Source organism: Onychostruthus taczanowskii, unplaced genomic scaffold (genome assembly GCF_017590055.1).
Source record: "Onychostruthus taczanowskii isolate IOZ18803 unplaced genomic scaffold, ASM1759005v1 scaffold24, whole genome shotgun sequence".
NCBI classification, from domain to species: domain Eukaryota; kingdom Metazoa; phylum Chordata; class Aves; order Passeriformes; family Passeridae; genus Onychostruthus; species Onychostruthus taczanowskii.
Genome location: NW_024499684.1, coordinates 11,081,356 through 11,100,957, shown reverse-complemented (window position 1 = coordinate 11,100,957; position 19,602 = coordinate 11,081,356). Strand labels below are relative to the sequence as shown.

The window sequence follows — 19,602 nt, the reverse complement described above, 5'->3', positions numbered from 1 at the left end:
GATACTTCACCAGCCCCAACGTGGGTATGCCTAGACTGAATTCAATCTGACTGCCTTCACATTCCCTTCAACTTCTTAGCCTCCTGCACAGAACAAACCATGGCGTTTTGTGTATTTGTGATCCCTCCTCACATTGCACACACCTTGTACACCTCTCCTGTGTGCTGGCACTCTCAGAGCTGATGGGCCTCCCGCCTGGAGGGATGTAGGTAGGACCCACTTACAGAGAGGTGAGCAGTGCACAGCTGAGCCCCACTGCACAGGTTCTCCATATGATCACACAGATGGGGATTAGTCACAGGGTCCTGCCCCTCCAAGGGGCAGCTCACACAGATTATCTCCTGTCACAGTCCCAGCGCTGCCCAGCTCCTCCTTCTAATCCCCCGGCCATCCACACAAGCAGTACAGCTGGACTTCTTGCAAATAGTCGCCATGGTTTCAGCCAGCTCTGGGCTAATGAGAGGTCTAAAATCCATTTCTAGTTTCTCCTAAAGTAGAGATTTTCTGAACTCAGATATTCCTCTGGACATCCTTCATCTTTTTCATAATCAAGCTTTTTGACCACTTAATAAGATTTTTCTTGGACAAAAGAAGAGGCCAAGCAACCAGGACTATACAGAAGTGGCAATGAATGTACTGATCTGACACAGGTCACACCTTTCCAAGCCCAGAGTATGGTTTTCTCCTGTCCTTCTCTCATTATAAGTATTCAAGTCAGAGCAGCAGAAGCTGAAATCCTGGAGCATTCACATTTACACAGCAGCTTTAAAGCAACAGAGCCACTTTATGGCCCTACATTTATGAACAAAGCTTTAAAGCTGTCCATCCCAATGGTCATGCACTTTACTCCACACACACAGAGCTCTTTGCTTTAGTCTTCAGTAATGAATTTATATCATATTAAGTTGTCTGTCTAGGGCCAAAACCAGCAACATAAATTAGTCATAAATCTGCACTGCCTTCAAGAGATTCCATGTTGGGATGATGTAGCTTTGGCTGCTCTTATGATGAACTGTCCTCCTGCATGTGTTTAACTTCACTAAAGCAAGATCTGGTACCCAGTTCTCAAAGTCACAGCAGAGCAGTTCCTGATTTCAGGTTTCTAATACACAAATTATGGGCTCTGAATGCCTTCCTGTAGCTATATTTATTTATCTTGCAAGTTCTGCTGAAGATCAAAGATGTTGGTGAAGCTCAAAGTGGTTGGTGAGCTCTGCTAGAACCTGAGGAAACTACAGGAACACAAAGTAAATGACATTTTGTTCTTGCTGCTGGAAATGTGGAAATGCAGGGAACATCTCCAGCTGTCAGAGAACAGAAAGGCTGGAGCAGGCTCCTGGGAAGGGTAACGCAGGCAAAACCTTTTCAATATGCCAACCTGTTCCCTAAGGCAGTGTATTACACACCAAATATTTTCTTTGCTTTCTTGACATCAGATTTCTCTCATTTTAGCTTGATTTTTGAGAGATTGTCCAGACGAAGTCTCGGAAATTGGAAGATTGCATGTGTCACTTGATTATAGAAGATCCAAAAATTACCACAGCAGGACTGAGGATGAGAAGGAATGGAACAGGAACAACCAGGGAATGAGTTACTGATGAAATGCTAGCACTGCAGCACCATCGCATCTTTGGCTCCTCCAAAGGGCTCCTCAATGTTGTTGATCTCAAATCACCCTCCCAACTCTCACTTGTGTCTGCAAGCTGCAGCTTCTAGGCAAAAAGCATGAAAGGTGTTTGTTCTGAGAGACTGTCATCAGCTTTTCCTGTGCAAATTGTACAGCACCCAGCTTGACAAGTAGTACGTGTTGCAGTGGGTTGGTGAATCCCAATAAAGCTGGGACAAGTAACCACTTCCCTTTATTGAAGATAACAAGACAGTGACCCTTTACTTTTTTATAAAAGCAGGTACTTATTCTCACAGGACCTTCTGTTGGAAGAAAAATCCATATTGTTTCCCATGAAAAAAAGCAGAATTTGATCTGACTTTTTACTCCATCTTCTCTCATGGAGTAATTTAATTCAGAAAAGATTTTGCAGGGCAGTAGTCCAACCCCCTGCTCAAAGCAGGACTGGCTTCAAAATCTCATGAGGTTGCTCAGTGCCTTTCCCAGGTGAGGTCTGAAAATCTCCAAGGCTAAAGGTCCCACCACCTCCCACTATGATTTTTCTCCTTGTGTCTTGGTGGACTTCTCCAGGCTGCAGCCTGCAAATCTGGAGCCTTGCCCTTGCACTGTGTGCCCAGTTTGGCTCTGCTTTCCAGCTTCCCCTCTCCATGGCAGAACACATTCACCAGGCACATCTGGGGCAGGGCTCAGACATGGCACTGCAGCTGCACTGTGCCACCACACAAGCATTAAATGCCAGGGAGCTCCAGCATTTTGCCTACCTGCATCCAGGTATCTGACACTGGAGTAAGCCCAGACTGTTATGCTAGTACACCACACAACACTTTCCCAGCTTTCACAGCACTGAAAATAGTCCTGAGAGGATGCACAAAGGAGAGGCTGGGATACTTAAAAACAGTAAGAAAAAAAAAAGCAGCACAATCTGGACTGGCCCTCAGAAAAGTCACAGTGAGCTTTGATGAGCAGGAGCTGCCAGACAGAGCTTTGGGACTAGGAGCTAGGATTGCTTTATGCTGCTAAGATCTTTCTCCAGGCAGGCAGAGACTGTTTTGTGCTTGTTTCTTAAATAAACTGGGCACCTCTCCAAGTCTCCTGCTGTCATTTTAGGTCAACAGGATAACAACAACTGTGAAATAAATTAAGTCTCATCAAGATGTTCACTTTCGACAGAACAGTCTTTGTTAAAGTCTCCTTAATGACGGCAAAGCTCACTTCCATCTGATGGGGCTGCTGTCCGAACAGACACAGAGGATAATAATCATACAGGCAGGAACTTGTGCATCCGTTAATGCAAAGGGATGGGGAAAAATGGTTCTAGGTCTCTCATGCCATCAGGCACTGCACAAGCCCGTATCCAAAAGTAGTACGTCAGAGGTGACTGATGCCAGGGAACTTCCTTCTGGGGACATGGGCTCTGGTTTTTTCTCTCCAAAGTCAAATTCCTGTATAAAACTATAAAACCCAGTGCAGGACTCCATTCAATCTGCAGGAAGTCTGAAGGATGTGAGTGCATTGTTTCCCCCCTGTGATAAATAAAAATCAAGGATGGGGGGCTCAAACAGAACCTGCACAGAGCAAGGATGCTGCAGGGCCTCCCAGGGAGGGACAGGTGATGTAGTGATGTAGTGATGCAGGGGAAAAAACAGACAGGGAAAAAAAAATAACACTTCATACATCAACCTCCCTGCATTTCTAAGCTAAGATACTTCAAGAGAGGTTTGGAGTCCTGTGCCAGAAGGGGTGGATGAGAGGAAGCTAACATTACAGCATTGGCAAAGAGCTCCAAGAAGCAGGTGTGTCATTTCCGTAGGTAGCTGAATGGTGCCTTTGGGAATTCAGGCTCCCTGAAGAACAAGGAGAGCAGAAGCCTGCAAGGATTAAGGTATTATAAAGCTCACCAGGGGTAATGAATGGGGTGATTGCAAAAATGAGCAGAGGAAACATAAACTTGTGCTTACATGTAACAACGAGGAGCACTAGGAAAATCATGAGCCATGCCACAACAGAACAAGGGAGTTTTTTGACTGTCAAGTTGAAGAGTAAACATGTGCAATCTGAAGTGAGATATGCCTTCCAAATATCTCACTTAGAGGAAAGTATTATTAAAACTGTTACACAGTAGATGAGAGAAGAAGAAAGTAGCTAAATGTGTCATTCCTTACTCTTATGTCAGAAGAGCAGAACCCACCAGAATAATACATTATTCACTTAGTGCACTGCAGGGAGCTGCCTGCAAGCCCATGCAATCGAGGCATAAGAAACATAATAAAAGTGGCAGCTAGTGATGAAGCACCTTGGTCATTCTCAGATATTCACAGCCACTACTACCTGGATGAAACCTCAACACACAGCTGCTGTAAAAGTGAATTTGATGAGGGCTGAAGTCAGTGCCATTCTTGCCTAGCAGTGACTTTGCTATACTCCACTCAGAAAAATTTCTAGGTCTACCTAAAAAGGATCACCTAATATGATTGCACCTGCCCCTCCTCTTCTGGATAAAAAAAAAAAAAAAAAAAATTATCATTTGTGCCAGCTTTGCTTCCCAAGCTGCAGGGTGGTAAGGCATGAATATGTCCTATAACCTCAGCTGGAACCCATATTTCAAGTCACTTTGTATGTACAAGTCTACAGCCATAAAATATTGGTGTTCATTCAACAAAACACCCTTTTGCATGTGCAGAACTCTCACAGAGTCTCAGTAGATAGGGGTGCAAATGAAAAGCTAAGTTAGAAGACAGGCTCTCCAGAAGGCAAAGTTTATGGTTATCTGCACAAGTTTCACCAAAACACTACAGCTCTGTGTATGCTCCAAGTCATCCCTTGGGTGACATGTAGTAACAGTTTAAAAAAAAAAATGGGCAACATTTATCAATAAACCAAAACATCAGATGGTAACTGAACATGAAGAGAAGGAAAGGGGAATGACAGTGAAAGCTGGAACTGTTAGCAGATAGAGTTGACCTCCATAACCTTAAAAGTGCCCTTACTGGCATTTTTAGCAGGAAATTACCCAGCCTTGTCTTTACTCAAAGTAATACACTCACAAGCTACATTCATCATCCAGGATGAACTTGGGGCTTGGAGAAGGCAAGTCAGAAGAGAGAGGGGTCAAGCTCAGGGTAAATCTGGTGGTTTAACCAGGTCATACCAGATCATGCTTCTTCAGGACACTGTCCTGGCATGGAGGTCAGATTAGTTCTACACAGGCACACCAGTGTTTACCATTCAGGAGCATCACTGGAAGTGTCTTTGAGACCATCAAGTCCTGGCACATTTTAAAGAAGATGTTTCCATATTGCCTTCCTCTCCTCACCAGGAACCTCAGCCAAGTCACCCTAGTCGGTAGGGAGGCTGATTCTGGAGGAGGTGCTTCAGCTGAGGATTAAGAGGCAGAAGTGAGAACTGGAGCATGACTGCTTCTGCTCCCTGTTTTCTCCCTAGGCTGCCTCGTCCTACATCCAACACCTTTAGAGCCCTGATTTACTCTTTCAGCCCCTCACTCCAGGGCAACACTTTGGAGCTGCCATGCTCTCTGAGAAGTTGAATGGTTTCCTGGCAAACACTAGACTGGAAGCAAAAGCCAGAGAAGCAGCCCAGCTTCACTCCTTACCCTTCACAGCCTAGACCTCGAGGAGCTGGTTGTCTTTAGCACGATGCCCATCGGATGTGCTGGTGATGCTTCCCTCTGTGTGTGACCCTTGGCTGCCTGCAGTGAGGTGGCAGCTGAGCTGCTCTACACTGCCTTGGACCTTTCCCTTTTCTTTCTCTAAGCAAGGATACAGCTGAACCACAGTATCTAATTTTATATCAGTAACAGGCCAAGCAACAGCTGAGCCCCAAAGACAACCACATAGAAAGGGGAACAAATTGCATGAGTCAGACTAAAAGCTTCATAAATATTGACTGGTTTTAACAGTCCCCTAAGGAACAGAGAATCTCATAGAATCTTTATAACTACATCTCCCTCCCCATTATGCACTCCCTTCTCTCAGAAAGCTGCAAGGGGAGTTAGTCTCCTGGCTTATGAGCACAATATTTTAATTCTTCTCTGAAGTCAAGTTGCTCTGGCTGGGACTTTGCACCACACATGAGGAGGATATCTGAGCATCTTCCAGTGGTGCTTTAAATAACATTCTGGAGTGGATTTTCTTCTCTCAGGTTGGCGCCAGCATAGAACTGACTAGGTTAGAGGAGAAATCGGACATTAAATGTGTATGAGATGAAGGCTGAAGAGCACGGGGTGCATTTCAGTATCTACCCCTCTGATTCCTACCAGATAAAGCACAGCTGGAGACTCAGAGGAGCAGACATGCAATAGGAGTGTAGACAGAAGAGATAAATAGTAGTAAGTGTACAGTGGTGATACAGGCAAGACACCATGGGAGAAAGGAAGGACTTGGCTACAGAAGATGGAAACAGTTTGTTGTGCATGGGAATAGACTGAGGGGATAGAGGCATGTGGTGGGACAGGTGGGAACGCTAAGCCACTGCCCAGGATGGAGAGCAGGATAACTCTTGTCTTTCTGACATTGTGCACAAAGCTCTCTTCACCCCTGCCATGAGGGCAGCTCTCTTTTCTTGCCTGCTAAATGCTTACCAACTTCTCCCTGATTTGTTGGCACTGTCAATCCCCCATTCCGTTTTTCCCTCTACAAGGCATGTCCACTCCCCATTTCCAAATTATTCCTGTTATTATTGTTATTATTATTATTGTTATTCCTCATCCTCATCTTATTCTTAGGATCATTCTAGGCAAGAAAACAGTGATACATGAATCTCTCCATATGTACCACGCAGGGAGAAGTCCTGTCTCTACCAGCTGAGGCTACAGACTCGCAGCGAAGTCTCAAACGGTGCAGAGGTTGTGGCACTGTTCATATGTGCTTTCTTAAGCACCTTAAGTAAAGGCACTTCCCTGACAGGTCCTTCCTCAGCAGGTTGCTTGCTTTGGGATGGAACAAACTATAGTTAAGTGGAGTCCAAAAGACCACGACAAAGTCTTGGTTCAGCTGAAACACATGGTGCATGTGATGTTTTATGTGTTCTCAGGAAGCTCTGAAAAAGAGAATATTGTGGGGTTTTTTTTTCCTCCAAACCCCAAATGTACAGTATACAAAGTGGTCTGGAAACCTACCACTCCAAGCTGGCTCTGGGAAATAGCCTTTTTATTTTGTCCTGTTTTCAGCAGCTCGACACTGTCTCCTGCATCTACTCACTCAGCCCCCACACTGAATTCCACCTGTCTGAGGCTTGCTGTGGACAGCAGGGGTTACTGCTTTAGGATTAAACTCAGGTTAGGTTATTTGGAGGCTGCAGTCCTACCTTCATTAGAGACAACTGCAAAGCACAAAGCAACTTCAGAGAAACTGGTATTTTATACAACATACCTGAAAATCTTAATTGCTGCAAGATCTACCAATCCAACTGGCAGGGAAGAGGAGTCCATGCACAGAGAGAAGCTGAACATTTTGAGGAAGACATTTTGAACATTTTGAGGAAGATGATATCAGAGAGCAGAAAGGGCCAGCTGTTCCCTAAGGAACAGGAAGCCAAGTGCAGTGACAGCAGGACAGAGACCCACCCTGAGAAGGGCAAGCAGGTCAGGATCAGAGACTGCAGCAAGGTTCAGTCAAGAGCCCCAGTGCTCAGGGAAGCCCATGAAGATTAGGTATATCCCAGGTCAAGATGGAAGTCAATACACTGGTCAGCATCAGACCTGATGACAGCAGCCAGAGACAAACACAGCTCAGTGAGCACCAGACAGGTCCACAGAGATAGAATAAATCCACAGCCAAGAAGAGAAGTCCACCTGCAGGTCTGGGTCCAGATCAAGAGGGACCATAGGCAGGCAAAGACAGCTGAGCTCCAGACCAGAATCCCTCCAGCATAGCTCTGGGAAAAACAGGCAACCAGTCTGAGATTAAATGGGTCTCATGAGCTGATGGGCAGAGAGGGTGGTGAGGCCCCACCTGAGGACACTCAGGGCCATTAACACCCTCCAGGCACTGACCCTCCTATTCATCTCTCACACTGAGAGCTGGTGCAGCTGGATTTGGTGGCACTGCTTGAACCAAGTTTTCTCTATTCCTGCCCTCTGGGCTGTTGACCCAAATTTTCTAGTTTGGTTGTATTGGGTTACCTGAAGTCTGAGTTGCTTTGTGGAAAGAGAAAGTTCTACATGAAGGGACAGACTGGGGTCATGGGGGGTAGAGATGGAGCTCACATGTTCGTGTTCTCATTATCATTGAACTCCACACTCAAATGGATGATTATCAATGACATTATCAGTTATCAGACATTATCAATGAGTGAAGTAATAGAAAGACTGTGGAGATTGCATTGTTTTCCTGTGGAGAATAAAATACATAAGAACAATAAAATGTAATATTATTTCCAGCACCTGGACTAATGGGATAAAAGCAAAGGAATTTTCCAGGTGGGAGCTTTAGAGAAGCCCAACAGTACAAAACAATTATCCCCTAACTTCAAAAAATAAAAAAATTCCACTAGTGCGTGGCAGCAACTGTGAGGCTTCTCTCCACCAAGCCATCCCCTGAAAGCCTCCACCCCTCACAGTATCCAGTCATCTTCCTTCTCATACGTAAATGTAGCATGGCAGTTCCACACCTTCACCAGAACCATCACTTGAAAGGTCTGGCACACTCTCTCCATGAGTTGCTTTGGGGGCTGAACAGTTGCAATGATCCAGAACTGAAGATTCTCTGCAGTGAAGGAGGAAATCCCAGGAATAGCTCAACTTCCTGAAAGAGCCTGCCAATAGCCCATGAGATCTTGTATCCAAAGGTAGGGAAAAACAGTCAGAGATCTGTGGATTTTGCATAAACTTAGATGAGAAGAAGAAACTCATCTTCTGTATCCAGGCAAAGTCAATTTCACAGCAGATCTCAAGACAAATTGAGATTTAGCCATTTAGCACTAAATAAAAATAGACTTGACCTTCCCTTAGGGGTATAGTTTTGAGTCAGAGCTGCTATTTTCCAGACTGGACTCCTGTGCAAATCAAGTTATGGCCTCTGCTTCATGAGAGCTGCTCACCTCTGACCTGTTTGAAACTGGCACCTTAGGAAGATGGAGGTGGCTGGAAAAGTGTTCCAGTAGGGCATATGTGTCCCTCAGTCCAAACAGAACTTTGTGAAGAAGGTGAGCACTTCAGATAGCTGTTCACTAGTTCACAAGTCTGAGGGAAGCTATGAGTTTGGTTAATTTGTACATATTATATCTCCAGACAAAATTTTGGAATGTTTTCTCAGTAGAAAACTTTTAATTAATGAAAGCATCACATTTATTTTTATAGGCATATCCCACAAAAAAATCTAAGCCTCTCCCCCTCCATTTTTGTTAATAATATATCAAATAATAAAATATTACAAGGGTTATTAAAAGGCTTGTCATTCAATTCCTATCCAAGGCACAGAACGAGTTGTACGGGGAGCTGAGGACCAGAAGCCAAAAGCCCAAACATGGAAATGATACTATCTTTCAGTTGAGACGAAGAGCAGGTACCATCAGATAAAGCTATCTTGGGTAATCTTGCATGATGTGGTGTCAAAAAAGCACACACAGTGAGTCACTAGGAGTGTATGTACAAATCAGAGCTTGCCCTGATCCTCTCCCCCATCCCACCACGGTGGGAGTGAGCTGGAAGCTCTGTGGTGCTTGGTTCCTGGCTGGGCTTAAACCACGACAAGTACAGATGATTCAGTTCTGCAGGAAGAGAAGAACAAAGCCTAGCACTGTTACTATTACAATATTTTTCTTGGTAAGGTCGTTGTGGAAAAGTAGTAGCAGGTCCCTGATCAATAGTGATGGATAGGCAACAAATGGAAGTCAAACCAAAATGTAGTCATGGCCTGAGAAGACATGGAATATATGCAGTGTGTCTCAGTACTTTGCTTTAAAATTATAGAACAAGGCTCTGTAGCCAGAACCAGCATCTGACCTTCCGCTTCCTTTTTTTCCCAAGAAAAAAACTGAAGACTCTTGCCCATCCTTGACGTATTCCATACCTACTGCCAAATCTGCACTCCCCCACTCAGACATAATCCCAAAATAGGGTGTGATGCCTTTCCCGTTGACAAAGCCATAAGTCACAGTGAGCAAGACACACTCCAATCAGTTAAATGAAAAGAGCTCTCCCCCTCTGTTTCCCACCACTTCAGCACTCATTATATCTCACATTAATTAATATAGGCACTAGGAAGTGAGATGATAAATTACAAAACCCCATTAACCCGATTCTGTCCAAACTGGTAAAATATGGCAGCTTGTACATTAGACAAATCTTCCTTGCTAACGTGGGAGTCCTCATGCCTGAACTCTGTTAAAGCAACAGCCCTGAAAAAGTATTTTTAATGTGTGTACGTATGGAATGTCTATCAACGTGCGTGAACAGTGCACGCCTGTGGGAACATCAGAATTCATTAGATCAGCCTGATATGAGATACATTGAACAGGTTCCATCTGACTTATGTTACTGGGCTGTTCTGTCCACTCCCAGCGGAGTGAATCATATTGACAGGTTGAATTATATCTCAAGAGATATTTTTCTCCCCTCCTCCAAAGGCCATTTGCAATCACGGCACATCCACTGCCTCTTAAAAGTGAGCTCATCTGGCGCTGGTTGCATTGAAGTCCTCCACCGTGCCTGAAGGAAGGATGCTTCTGGGCTCTGGGAACGTGGAGAAGATGTGGTCTGCCCAGCTGTGTCTGGGAGTGCTGACCATCCTGACCATGGCTCTGTGTGTCCCGTCAACACATGGAGACCCTTTTTTACTCCAAGGTAAGCTGAAATACAGGCTACATGATGCAGGTAGGTGGTTATCTTTCTGCTTTGCTGCTTGCCATGGCCAATGCAACACTCTCTTCTCTGGGAAAGAAAACAAAATGAACCACGAGCTATACTGTCTGTTAACATGTGTGCTAGCGAGAGGCTTGTTCATATTATCATGAGCCAAAGCTATCCTTCTGCTCTGCAGCTGGCCGTATGACACCTTCTGCTAATCAGTGAAAATATCAAATCTGGTGAAATCTGGTAAGGGTAGCTCTTTCTCTCCCATAGGAAAATTTAAAAAAAAAAAATTAGAATATCAGAGAGTAGCAATTCCAGTATGTACCATACGAGATTTGACAGCTCATAAATGCCAGTAGTATGGCGATGCTGTACTTTTTTTTTTTTTACACAGAACTTCTTTTTATATGTACTTCTTCCATAATTTTAATTAATCTTGAGTTTATACTGCAGGGAAATGTCAATCATTAGCGCTCTTTCTTAAAGAGGCTTGGCAGTGGAAAAGAAGAAAGAGCCGCTAAGTATAGGCTTGAAAATAACATTGCTTTTCAAATGATTTTTCCTCTAATATCACCTATTTATTTTTGTAATTACAAGCAAAACATTCCCCAGGCCACTCTACATAAATCCTGCTTCTGTTTAGCTTTCACTGGAGTGTTTATAGCGTTGGATTTTTTTTCCCTGTAGCAAATCACCCAAAAAATTTAAAGTAGCTATTTTAAAATTATAACTGTCCTTCATATTTAGGAATGAGGTTTATGGCTAACTGCAGGTCGCTCTGCTCGCTGCCCTGGGTTTATTTCCAGAGATCACAATCAGGACCAGCAGCTTCAGCTGCAGCATGAGGCAGGGTTGAGTCTGGCCAAATACTTGGAGCATCTCTTTGGCCAGCATCCCTCAGCTTCTGCAGATTTATGTGACGTTAGCTAATGGTGCTGATTCCCACATGCTCTTGAGCATCCTTCAGGCTCGTCTGCTACAACGTTTTGTTTCATGTGTACCAAGAATAATTGCATTCATCCCCTCAGGGGGGCTGATAGCCATATGAAACTCCATTGAGGAGAAGTCCTAAAGATCCTGGAAGAAGAGAAAAAAAAGCCTTTCTATATAATTTCTTAGTATTTTCCATGGAATTCTGTAGGCTTCCTTCTAGGGCTTTGTAGGGACTCGTGTGGGGTAGGGCTGTTCAGATCAAAGATTTTTTGGAATGCTCAGTTTCCCTATAAAGTCTGGCTCCTATTCTGACGTTCTCAACAATTAGTACAACATTCTAATTCAGGTGACTCTGGAAATCTGTTGAGCAGAGCTGGGAGGGTCTCAGAGCCTTCAGGGCACTGAACAGCCCCATCCACTGTGTCTGTTGGTTTCTGCTGAACCATTGACCTTCACAAGCACTCATTTGAGGGCATAGCCACAACCACTAAAGTAAAACCACTGACAAAGTGCCCTAAAGAGGCCTCTTAGAGAGCTCCAAATTGCTTTAGGACAGCAGCTTGGGGAGGTTTTTCCTGGAAAAATTCTGCGTGGTCTTGCTTTAAGTTCCTCCAAACTTAAACTCTGTTCAGGAAGAATCCTTCAATACTGCTGGCAATCAGAGCAGCCCCAAGGCTGAGCGAGCTCAAGAAAGGGCGTGGGTGGGCTGCAGGGCTTTTCAGCAGGGGTACCCACACCTCAGCCCAGTGAGGAGGGACTTCCCACCTCTGTCAGCCCTGGGAAGGTGCATGGAGCGAGAAGTTTTGAGGAGAGAGGATGTTGTGGGCTCCTGTGTGGCTTTGCAGAGGCGCCCACTCCACCCGCCCTGCAGAAGAGCTCGGGACTGTGTAAATCAAGGTGATGGCTCCAGCTCTCTGCAGCCAGTCATGCTGACGAGGCTGCAGTGGAACTGGCCAGCAGCCCAGAGCTGGCAGGGAGGGCTCCCCATCCCACACCCTTCCCCTGCACAGCCCTCACTGCCTGGACATTTTATTCTGTGCTCACACACCTTCCTTTTCCACCTAGCTCCTTCCACCCTGATAAGTGCTGACATGAGACATTTTCCTTCCACTTCTCATCCTTCTTAATTTGATGAAGAGATTAATTGCATCAATTGATTAATTGATTCTTAATTTGATGAGATTGAGAAAGATGTGTTTTATGTGCTGCAGAGAACCGAGTGCTTCCAGAGAGAGAAGACACAAATCATGAGAACACATTGCTGACTTTGCTTCTTAATAAGAAATTTGCCTGGCGGAGGCCAGAAAATATTGGTAAGTGAAGGGGAGGACAGATCTCTGCTTCTTGAATCTGTGTTTGCATGAGTGCAAGGAACCTGCTTCTCAGGTTCTTCAGAAATACCAACTGCTCAGAAAGTGGAAGCAGCACCCAGTATGATCCCTACACGTGATTAATGTCAGATGCTCTCCATCATGGGCCTTCGGGACCTGCTTTTGCAATGCAAAGTAAAGCCTCCAAAACCCATCTACCCTAGATCCCCAGACACTCAAGACTTTGCTGGGAACATGTGTGTGTACATAAGTAAAAACGAGAAAAATTTCTGCTGAGTCCCTATGGCCCCACTATCCCCTAGATGTTGTGTGCATTGCCTGGGGCATGGACCAGCTTTGGGAGTCACCTCTCTGCCCACACCCCACACAGCCCCGTGAGCTTTCGAGAGACAGCAGCATCTTGTTATCATTTGGGGCAGGGGGATTTCACCAAGATTTTCCAGTGAGATCCATTGGGGTCAGGTGTAGTTTGGGACAAGGGCAGGGGGAGCTCCTGTCTGGGCCGAAGCCCCTGCTGCTGCTGGAGGAGGTTGAGACAACTGGCTTTTCCCACACAAAGACGGGCCAGGGAGAGGCTCTTCCTGCCTGTGCTCTGTGAACAGACACCAAATTTAAAAACCACCCATCTGTGGCTAAACTCAGACCTGCTGCAGAGAAACTTGGGCTTTCCCTGACATGAGGCACAGCGATCACAAGCACCAAATGGATTACAGAGGTCAGCTATTCCCACGGCCACGGCAGCCAGGGGAGGGTTGGGGCTGGATGTGGTGGTCTCGGAGCAGGAAGCTGCCCTTCCCTGTGAAAACAGCTCAGAGGGGGCCCAGCAAAAACCTTGTTATGAAAATCCATTTATCAAACTCACTCAGTGCTCTTCCCCAGACCCTTGTTAATGCAGCAAGGCAGTGGTTAAACAAGCTTGGGACAAATAAATAAACATAAATAAATCAAGCCCTTTTACTAACAAAGGCATTCTTCTTGCAAAGGGGATGCATTCAAGAAATAACATTTTTATTGTAAATTTATGGATTATTGCACTTATTACTCCTAGAGGAAAGGCTGCATTTTATGCCAGACAATTGAATATAATGAATCTCTGAGCAGAGCACAGACAGAGGATTTACAGCAGGCAGTTTCTCAAAGCTTCATCCATAAATTAACTTCCTTCTCCCCGTCTGAGATAATTTGTTCCAAATTTCAACTGCTGTTTGTTTTGTATTCATAGCAGTCATTGGCCAAACTTAGTTTGCAAAAAAATCAAACCAAAACAGGTACTTGAAACTCTGAAAGAGGTAAAAATGTTAATAATAGTAATTATTAAGTGACACTTTTGGTTTATGGATATGCCAGGGTCTGTCTGTCTCTACCTTATGGGTATGTAAAGATATACGTAGGAGGAGTCTGCCTGAGGTCATTGCTGATAGTGCCAGGAACAGAGCCCACACCTTCTCATTCCATCCCCATCTCATCTCTCAAATTGAATCCTGATGTAATGGATTTGGTTAGGAACTGCTGCTTTTACTGTTGGATGAATATCAGAAAATATTCAGGATTTTTCAACAAAACTGTTCCTTTCTTGAAGGAGGAACCAAGAAGGCAGTCAGCTCTTTCTTGGCACCCTCCTGCTCAGTTTCAAATGTTCAAAAAAAAAAAAAAAGTCCTAGTCTGGCAATGTGTCTGTGTGCTGAAGTCTTATCTGAAATCTGAAATCAAGAGGAATTATGTCTTAAATCCCCCTGATGATCCAGACCAATGCCTGCTGCCACACTAGGAAGAGAGAAAAGAGGCAGCTCCAGGGCTGTTTTTTGCTTGTGGGGCCCAGCAAAAACATTCTTTAGCTCTTTCCTGGCTCTTCTGCTTATTTTATTGCATTTTTTCCCCAAACTAGCACTTACAACCAGCTGATCACTTTGCACTCCCCTCCCAGGAGCACTACTGTAGCCAGACACTCAGCTTTGACTGAACTCATCTGTCTTATTAAAAAATTAACTGGTTTTGACATCACTTTGGGTCTGGAATAAGATACCTCAGTCCTCAAGAGCTGTGAGACTGAAATTCCCCACCCCTGCAGCTTTCCCTATTGCTATTCCAGGCTCTTCCCAGTTCAGCTGGATGTTTCAAATCCTGTTCTTAGGCACCTAACTCTCCCCTCTTGCTGCATGGGCAGTTCATTCATCCACCTGCATAGTTTTTTTGACAGCAGTACAGTACTGACTAGCCTTGAGATCCCTAAGTCTGATCTGTGAGGCTGGGCCCCAGGTCCTTATGCTTCCCTAAGGTTTAGAAGTGTGGAATCTGTGCACTTACTGCTATGAGACTTTTCCTGTTGCTCCACTCTGCCAGCCTGGATCTTTGCTGACTTATAAATCAGTGAGTTATGCTAGGCTAAATTTGTGTCTTCTGACTTCTGCCTGCTCGGGTGATGTGAGGATAAACAAGCCTTAAAGGAAGCAGTGGGATTTCATATAAAAGCCAGTGACAAAAAAAACCTCCAGCATTAGAGATTTGCAGTTAGCAGGATAAAAATTAAAAAGCAGCAAAGAGTTTAACCTGAATTGGTATCACACAGTAAGTGACCTCATTGGACCAATTCCCCTATGGCCTGGTGAGCAGTAAAGAAGCTTCCCTCATAATGGAGAATTAGGATAAGGTCCCATAGGATTCAGCAGAAAAAATTTGCTTTTCTCTCTGTTTCTGCTGTCATTCATTTGAAGATCACTAACAGGAGTTAAATGATAACTAGCTCTTTGGTTGTTGACCTCTGGAGAGGGCAGATGAAGGAAGAAATGTTTTTTAATTTGAGCTTCAGGAAGCAATGCAGATACTGATGTTGCTCTTTTCCCTCTTGCAGACTGGGAGCTGGCAAAGAAATTTGAAGAGCTTGAAGAGGTGAGAGGAACAAATGCACAGGCACATAGATGCATGTTCTTTCATGGGTAGTTAAAAAATTTTGTAAACTGTCTTTATGTCCAATCCTTCCATCTTTGCATCCTGTCACCCTTCCACCTGCTGTTGTAATGTAAGCATGGATGGAGAAAAGGAAAAAGCAGAACCTGGCTAGACAGCTGCACAAGCTGGAAAAGGTAAAAAGAGAACAGGGCTGTAGACTGGTGCAATAATAGCTGAGCAGTTCCTGCCTCTGTCACCAGCGAAAGGCCAGTGAAGGCCAAGCCAGGAAAGAATAAAGCACCAAAAGAAATCTCCATAGGAGAAAAGGGAGTGGGAAGAGGAGGTCATGCTGCCTTGTGTGAGCTGGCTGCATCAGGTAACAGGTTGGAGGGAAAGTCACTACCAGGCAGTGCATCTTACTCTCCTTGTAAGAGCAGCCCTACTCAAGGTCAGAGCCCTGCTGAGCTGATCAGAGCATGCACACAGAAATAGAGCCCCCCTCCTACACCCACTGCCCAGGAACAGGGAAAGGTCTGCAGCAGCCTTCACATGGCTCACATTGTGCCCCAAGCCCTACAAGCATTGGAAGTGATTTTTTCCCCTTCTCAGGCCAGGTCCAGCTGCTCCAGCTGTTTGCATGGGTGCTGGAGGTCCTGCTAAGTTCCACATGACACTTTAATTTCAGACAAAAAAATCCCAGTGCATCATGCCAGACAGGAGGCTGCCAGGTCCTCCACTAGCCTCTCACTCCAGTGCTGAGGGACATAAGCTCTGACTGTTTGAGAGCAGCTCTGCCAGAGCAAAAGTCAGGGTGGTGGCTGTAGGTGTTCCCAGTCCACAAGAAGAGAGTAGCTAAAGATGAAGAATTGCAGCACACTGTCCACATTATAACCAAGGGAAGGTAGCAAGAACTGTGAGGGAGAGAGAGGAGGGACAGCCCAGGGCAATGGAGAAGCAATGTCCTCTGCTGCAGTGTCTGGATGCCTGGAGACTTCGTGTCCCAGCACTGTCCTTTTGCAGCTTATTGCTGCAATATCCTTCCACACAGCCTCCCTTCCACAGGGACTTACACCTAGGGTGGAGGGAATGAGCATGGAGTGCCCACACCACTGCCACCAAACAAGCAGCTTGATGAAGGAGGGCATGAGGAGGTGTGAGTGCTCCAAGGGTTGATCCTCTGGGAATGGTCCTGCTCCAGGGAACACTCTCACCTTCCCAGTGAAGATGCCAGCCAGTCTACATTTAGCTCCTTTGCCCTTCATTTCCCAGCACTCTGTGGAGCTCCTCATGATGGGGCCCTTGTTTACTGCTGTGTTTCTGTTTAAACAGCTGGAGAAGTTGAAGGATCAGCTCTCAGCTGAGGATGGGTCAGAGGTGGCCTACGCCTTGGAAAGTCTCTCAGCATCCCAGCCCAAAAAACGCGGTAGGTTTTGAGTTTGAGCCTTGCAGCCATCCTGTCCACCCTCATTTCCAGGGCTTCCTTTCTGCAACAAAGACAGTCACAGTAAACATGCCCCAAATATGCTGAAAAGCAGCTGGTTGGCAGCTTTTCAAGCAGTCCTGGCCCTCTCTTATGGCTGGCTGGTTTAGCAGCTGCTGAGAAGGTTTGTGTCCCCCAGCCCTCTCTGCTGTGGAAGCAGATACACCAGGTCTGCACACCCAGGACTTCACAGAGGCAGGCAGTGTCACATCCTGCTTTTCACAGAGGAGTGTGGGGTTATATGAGCCATGAGTGCCTGCCCTGGAGGGGCGCAGTTCTGTATGAACATGTCCCCTCAGTGCACCCCTCCTTTGCTCTGGCCTCAAAGCAACTGCTGGAGGCATAATGAGGCATGTGGACTGCAGGCATTCCCTTCTGCCAAGGTCACTGCCTCCCCACAGAGAAAAAAGGAGCACTTGTCTGCTGCTGAAAAACAGCTAAAAAGGATGTGGAAATCAACCAAGAATGCAGGGAACTAAGATCTGGTATGTCCCTCTGTTGGTCTCCCAGCTTTGTTTGTCCAGTCTGTATCCAGTGACTCGGGAGCATTTTGCACGAGTGCTCCTGTGAAGCTGCCCCTGACAAGCGCATGGACAATGCTGCTCGTGCTGGCTTTCAATGGATTCCTCCACAAAGTTGTAGCAGCTGTGAACCAGAAGTCACTGATGACAGATCTGGCCTAAAACCAAAAGAGCTGGTTCTGCCCTTAGCCCACATGCTCTGTGCACGTGAAAGCTGAGAGCTGCCAGAGAGCCAAGAGAAAATCCCTTTGTGCTAGGCTTGCTTAGATGCTTAGGTGATCCTTAGGCAATATGCAATTTGTAAGCGTCCCTGGAGGCTGCCATTAATTTGGCTAATGTAATTCATGCCCCCACCAGTCTGGAAGGTTTAATGTAGATAAAGCTACTTCCCGTTGCCAGGTTTAAATCAGATTCTGACAGAAATGAAAGCAGGGAATCTTTGTCTTCATCTAAAGTCCTTCCAGTCTGGGAGGAGCTCGTGTCTCAGCATGAGCACTGCTGATTCAGTAGGAGTTTTCTTCCAAGATCCTGCTTTCAAAAACCATGTATAAATCTCTTCTCATACTTGAAGAAACAGGAAACTCACATGGGATTCATGCTGGTTGTGATACAGTTACTTTTTCCAACACCAAAATATACATCCTTCCCTAATTTAGTCTTAGAAGATTCTACAGAAATCCATGTTGTTTGTAAGATGGTTGATAGCAGAGTGGTAGTGACTAGGTTTAAAAAAGTAAGAACCAGATCTAATCTCTCCAAGTCAGTATCCTGCTCTTCCAGTCAGCCACAGGTGCAAACCCCTGCACATACCTCTGAAGCAGCAAAACTGCTGGTCAGTAGATGGGAAAGAAAAAGCTAGCTCCTGACATTGCTGAAGTAGAAGGAAAGGAAATCTTTTAAATCAAGCAACATGAAGACAACATTTAGACCCCATGTTTACTATGAGCAGCTGAAAGAAGCACCTTCTAAAAGTGTTATATGAACTCAGAGCTGGTTATTGAGATGTGTCCTGAAAGCACAATGCTGGCTGCATGCTCCAGCTCTCTCAAGACGTGGGTCTTTTGAAACCTTCTCCAGGGCTAGAGTCGGAAGCTGGAAAAAGTCCCTTGTATGCTGACATCTTTCTTTCGTATCCCTTCACAGCCTGCTTTTGGAAATACTGCATCTGAAGGCTTGTCGGGACTGGAGGATGAAGATGAGCCCTTCCCCAAACTGCCTTGCTGGGTATTAACATGTTAAGAGTTTGTCCTGTTCCCTCATCGTGCTGCTAATCTGGAAGCCATCCTCCATGACTGCACCACAGCCAAGTCTAGCAGGGGCCGTGACAGGAGCTGGCAGCCCACTGCCACTCTCTACTGTTCCTTTCTTCCAGGTTTAACCTGCCACGATCTTCTACTCAGAAGATGCTTCCCAACTTTCTGTGCTGTCCTGTGTGTGCCGTTCAGGCTGCTGCCGCTGCACATCCTCCCCTTCTCACCAGGTCCCCTGAGGCACTGAGCACGAACTCAGCTTCCCCGGGCTTGGGCTCTGCCCACACCTGCAGACATTGCTCTCAGCCGTGCCTGGGTTTCCTGAGCAGGTCTGTGCTGCCCTGGTGGCCGCTGCTGGGACAAGAAGACAGGCTGGGTGCGATGTGGAGGGCTCAGGGCCGGATTGCTGAGCCAGAGCTGCTCCTCGCCGTGTCCCACAGTGTGCACAGGGAGGGCAGGCACTGAGCTCTGGATCCTTTGGATACCATTCCAATAAAGATTTTCTGTTGCACAGAAGCATGTGTTTCTCAGTATTTGCTTTCTCGGCCCCTGCAGGGACCTAAAGTGCAGCACATTTCCCTTGATGTTGGCTCCTGTTACCTTAATGGTTCACGTGGAGTTCACAATGGAAGAAAGGCTCCCATTAAACACCTAGGGTTTTAATGTGCCTGAGAAACAGTCCCTTTCTTTTGGCCGGGATCAGGAATGAGAGCTGGGTGTTTTCATAGCTATTTATGGAATACTGTCCTCATTGGACTGGACCAG

The 19,602-nt window shown here is 45.7% G+C and overlaps 1 protein-coding gene across 1 annotated transcript; it reads left to right on the top strand.

The window, feature by feature from the left end:
* The first annotated feature begins 10,303 nt into the window (after positions 1-10,303).
* On the top strand, positions 10,304-18,756 carry UTS2B (urotensin 2B). Its single transcript, XM_041405970.1, has 5 exons — positions 10,304-10,427; positions 12,581-12,682; positions 15,549-15,586; positions 16,916-17,009; positions 18,731-18,756. The coding sequence occupies exons 1-5, from the start codon at positions 10,304-10,306 to the stop codon at positions 18,754-18,756; spliced, it is 384 nt and encodes a 127-aa protein (XP_041261904.1).
* The last annotated feature ends 846 nt before the right edge of the window (positions 18,757-19,602 follow it).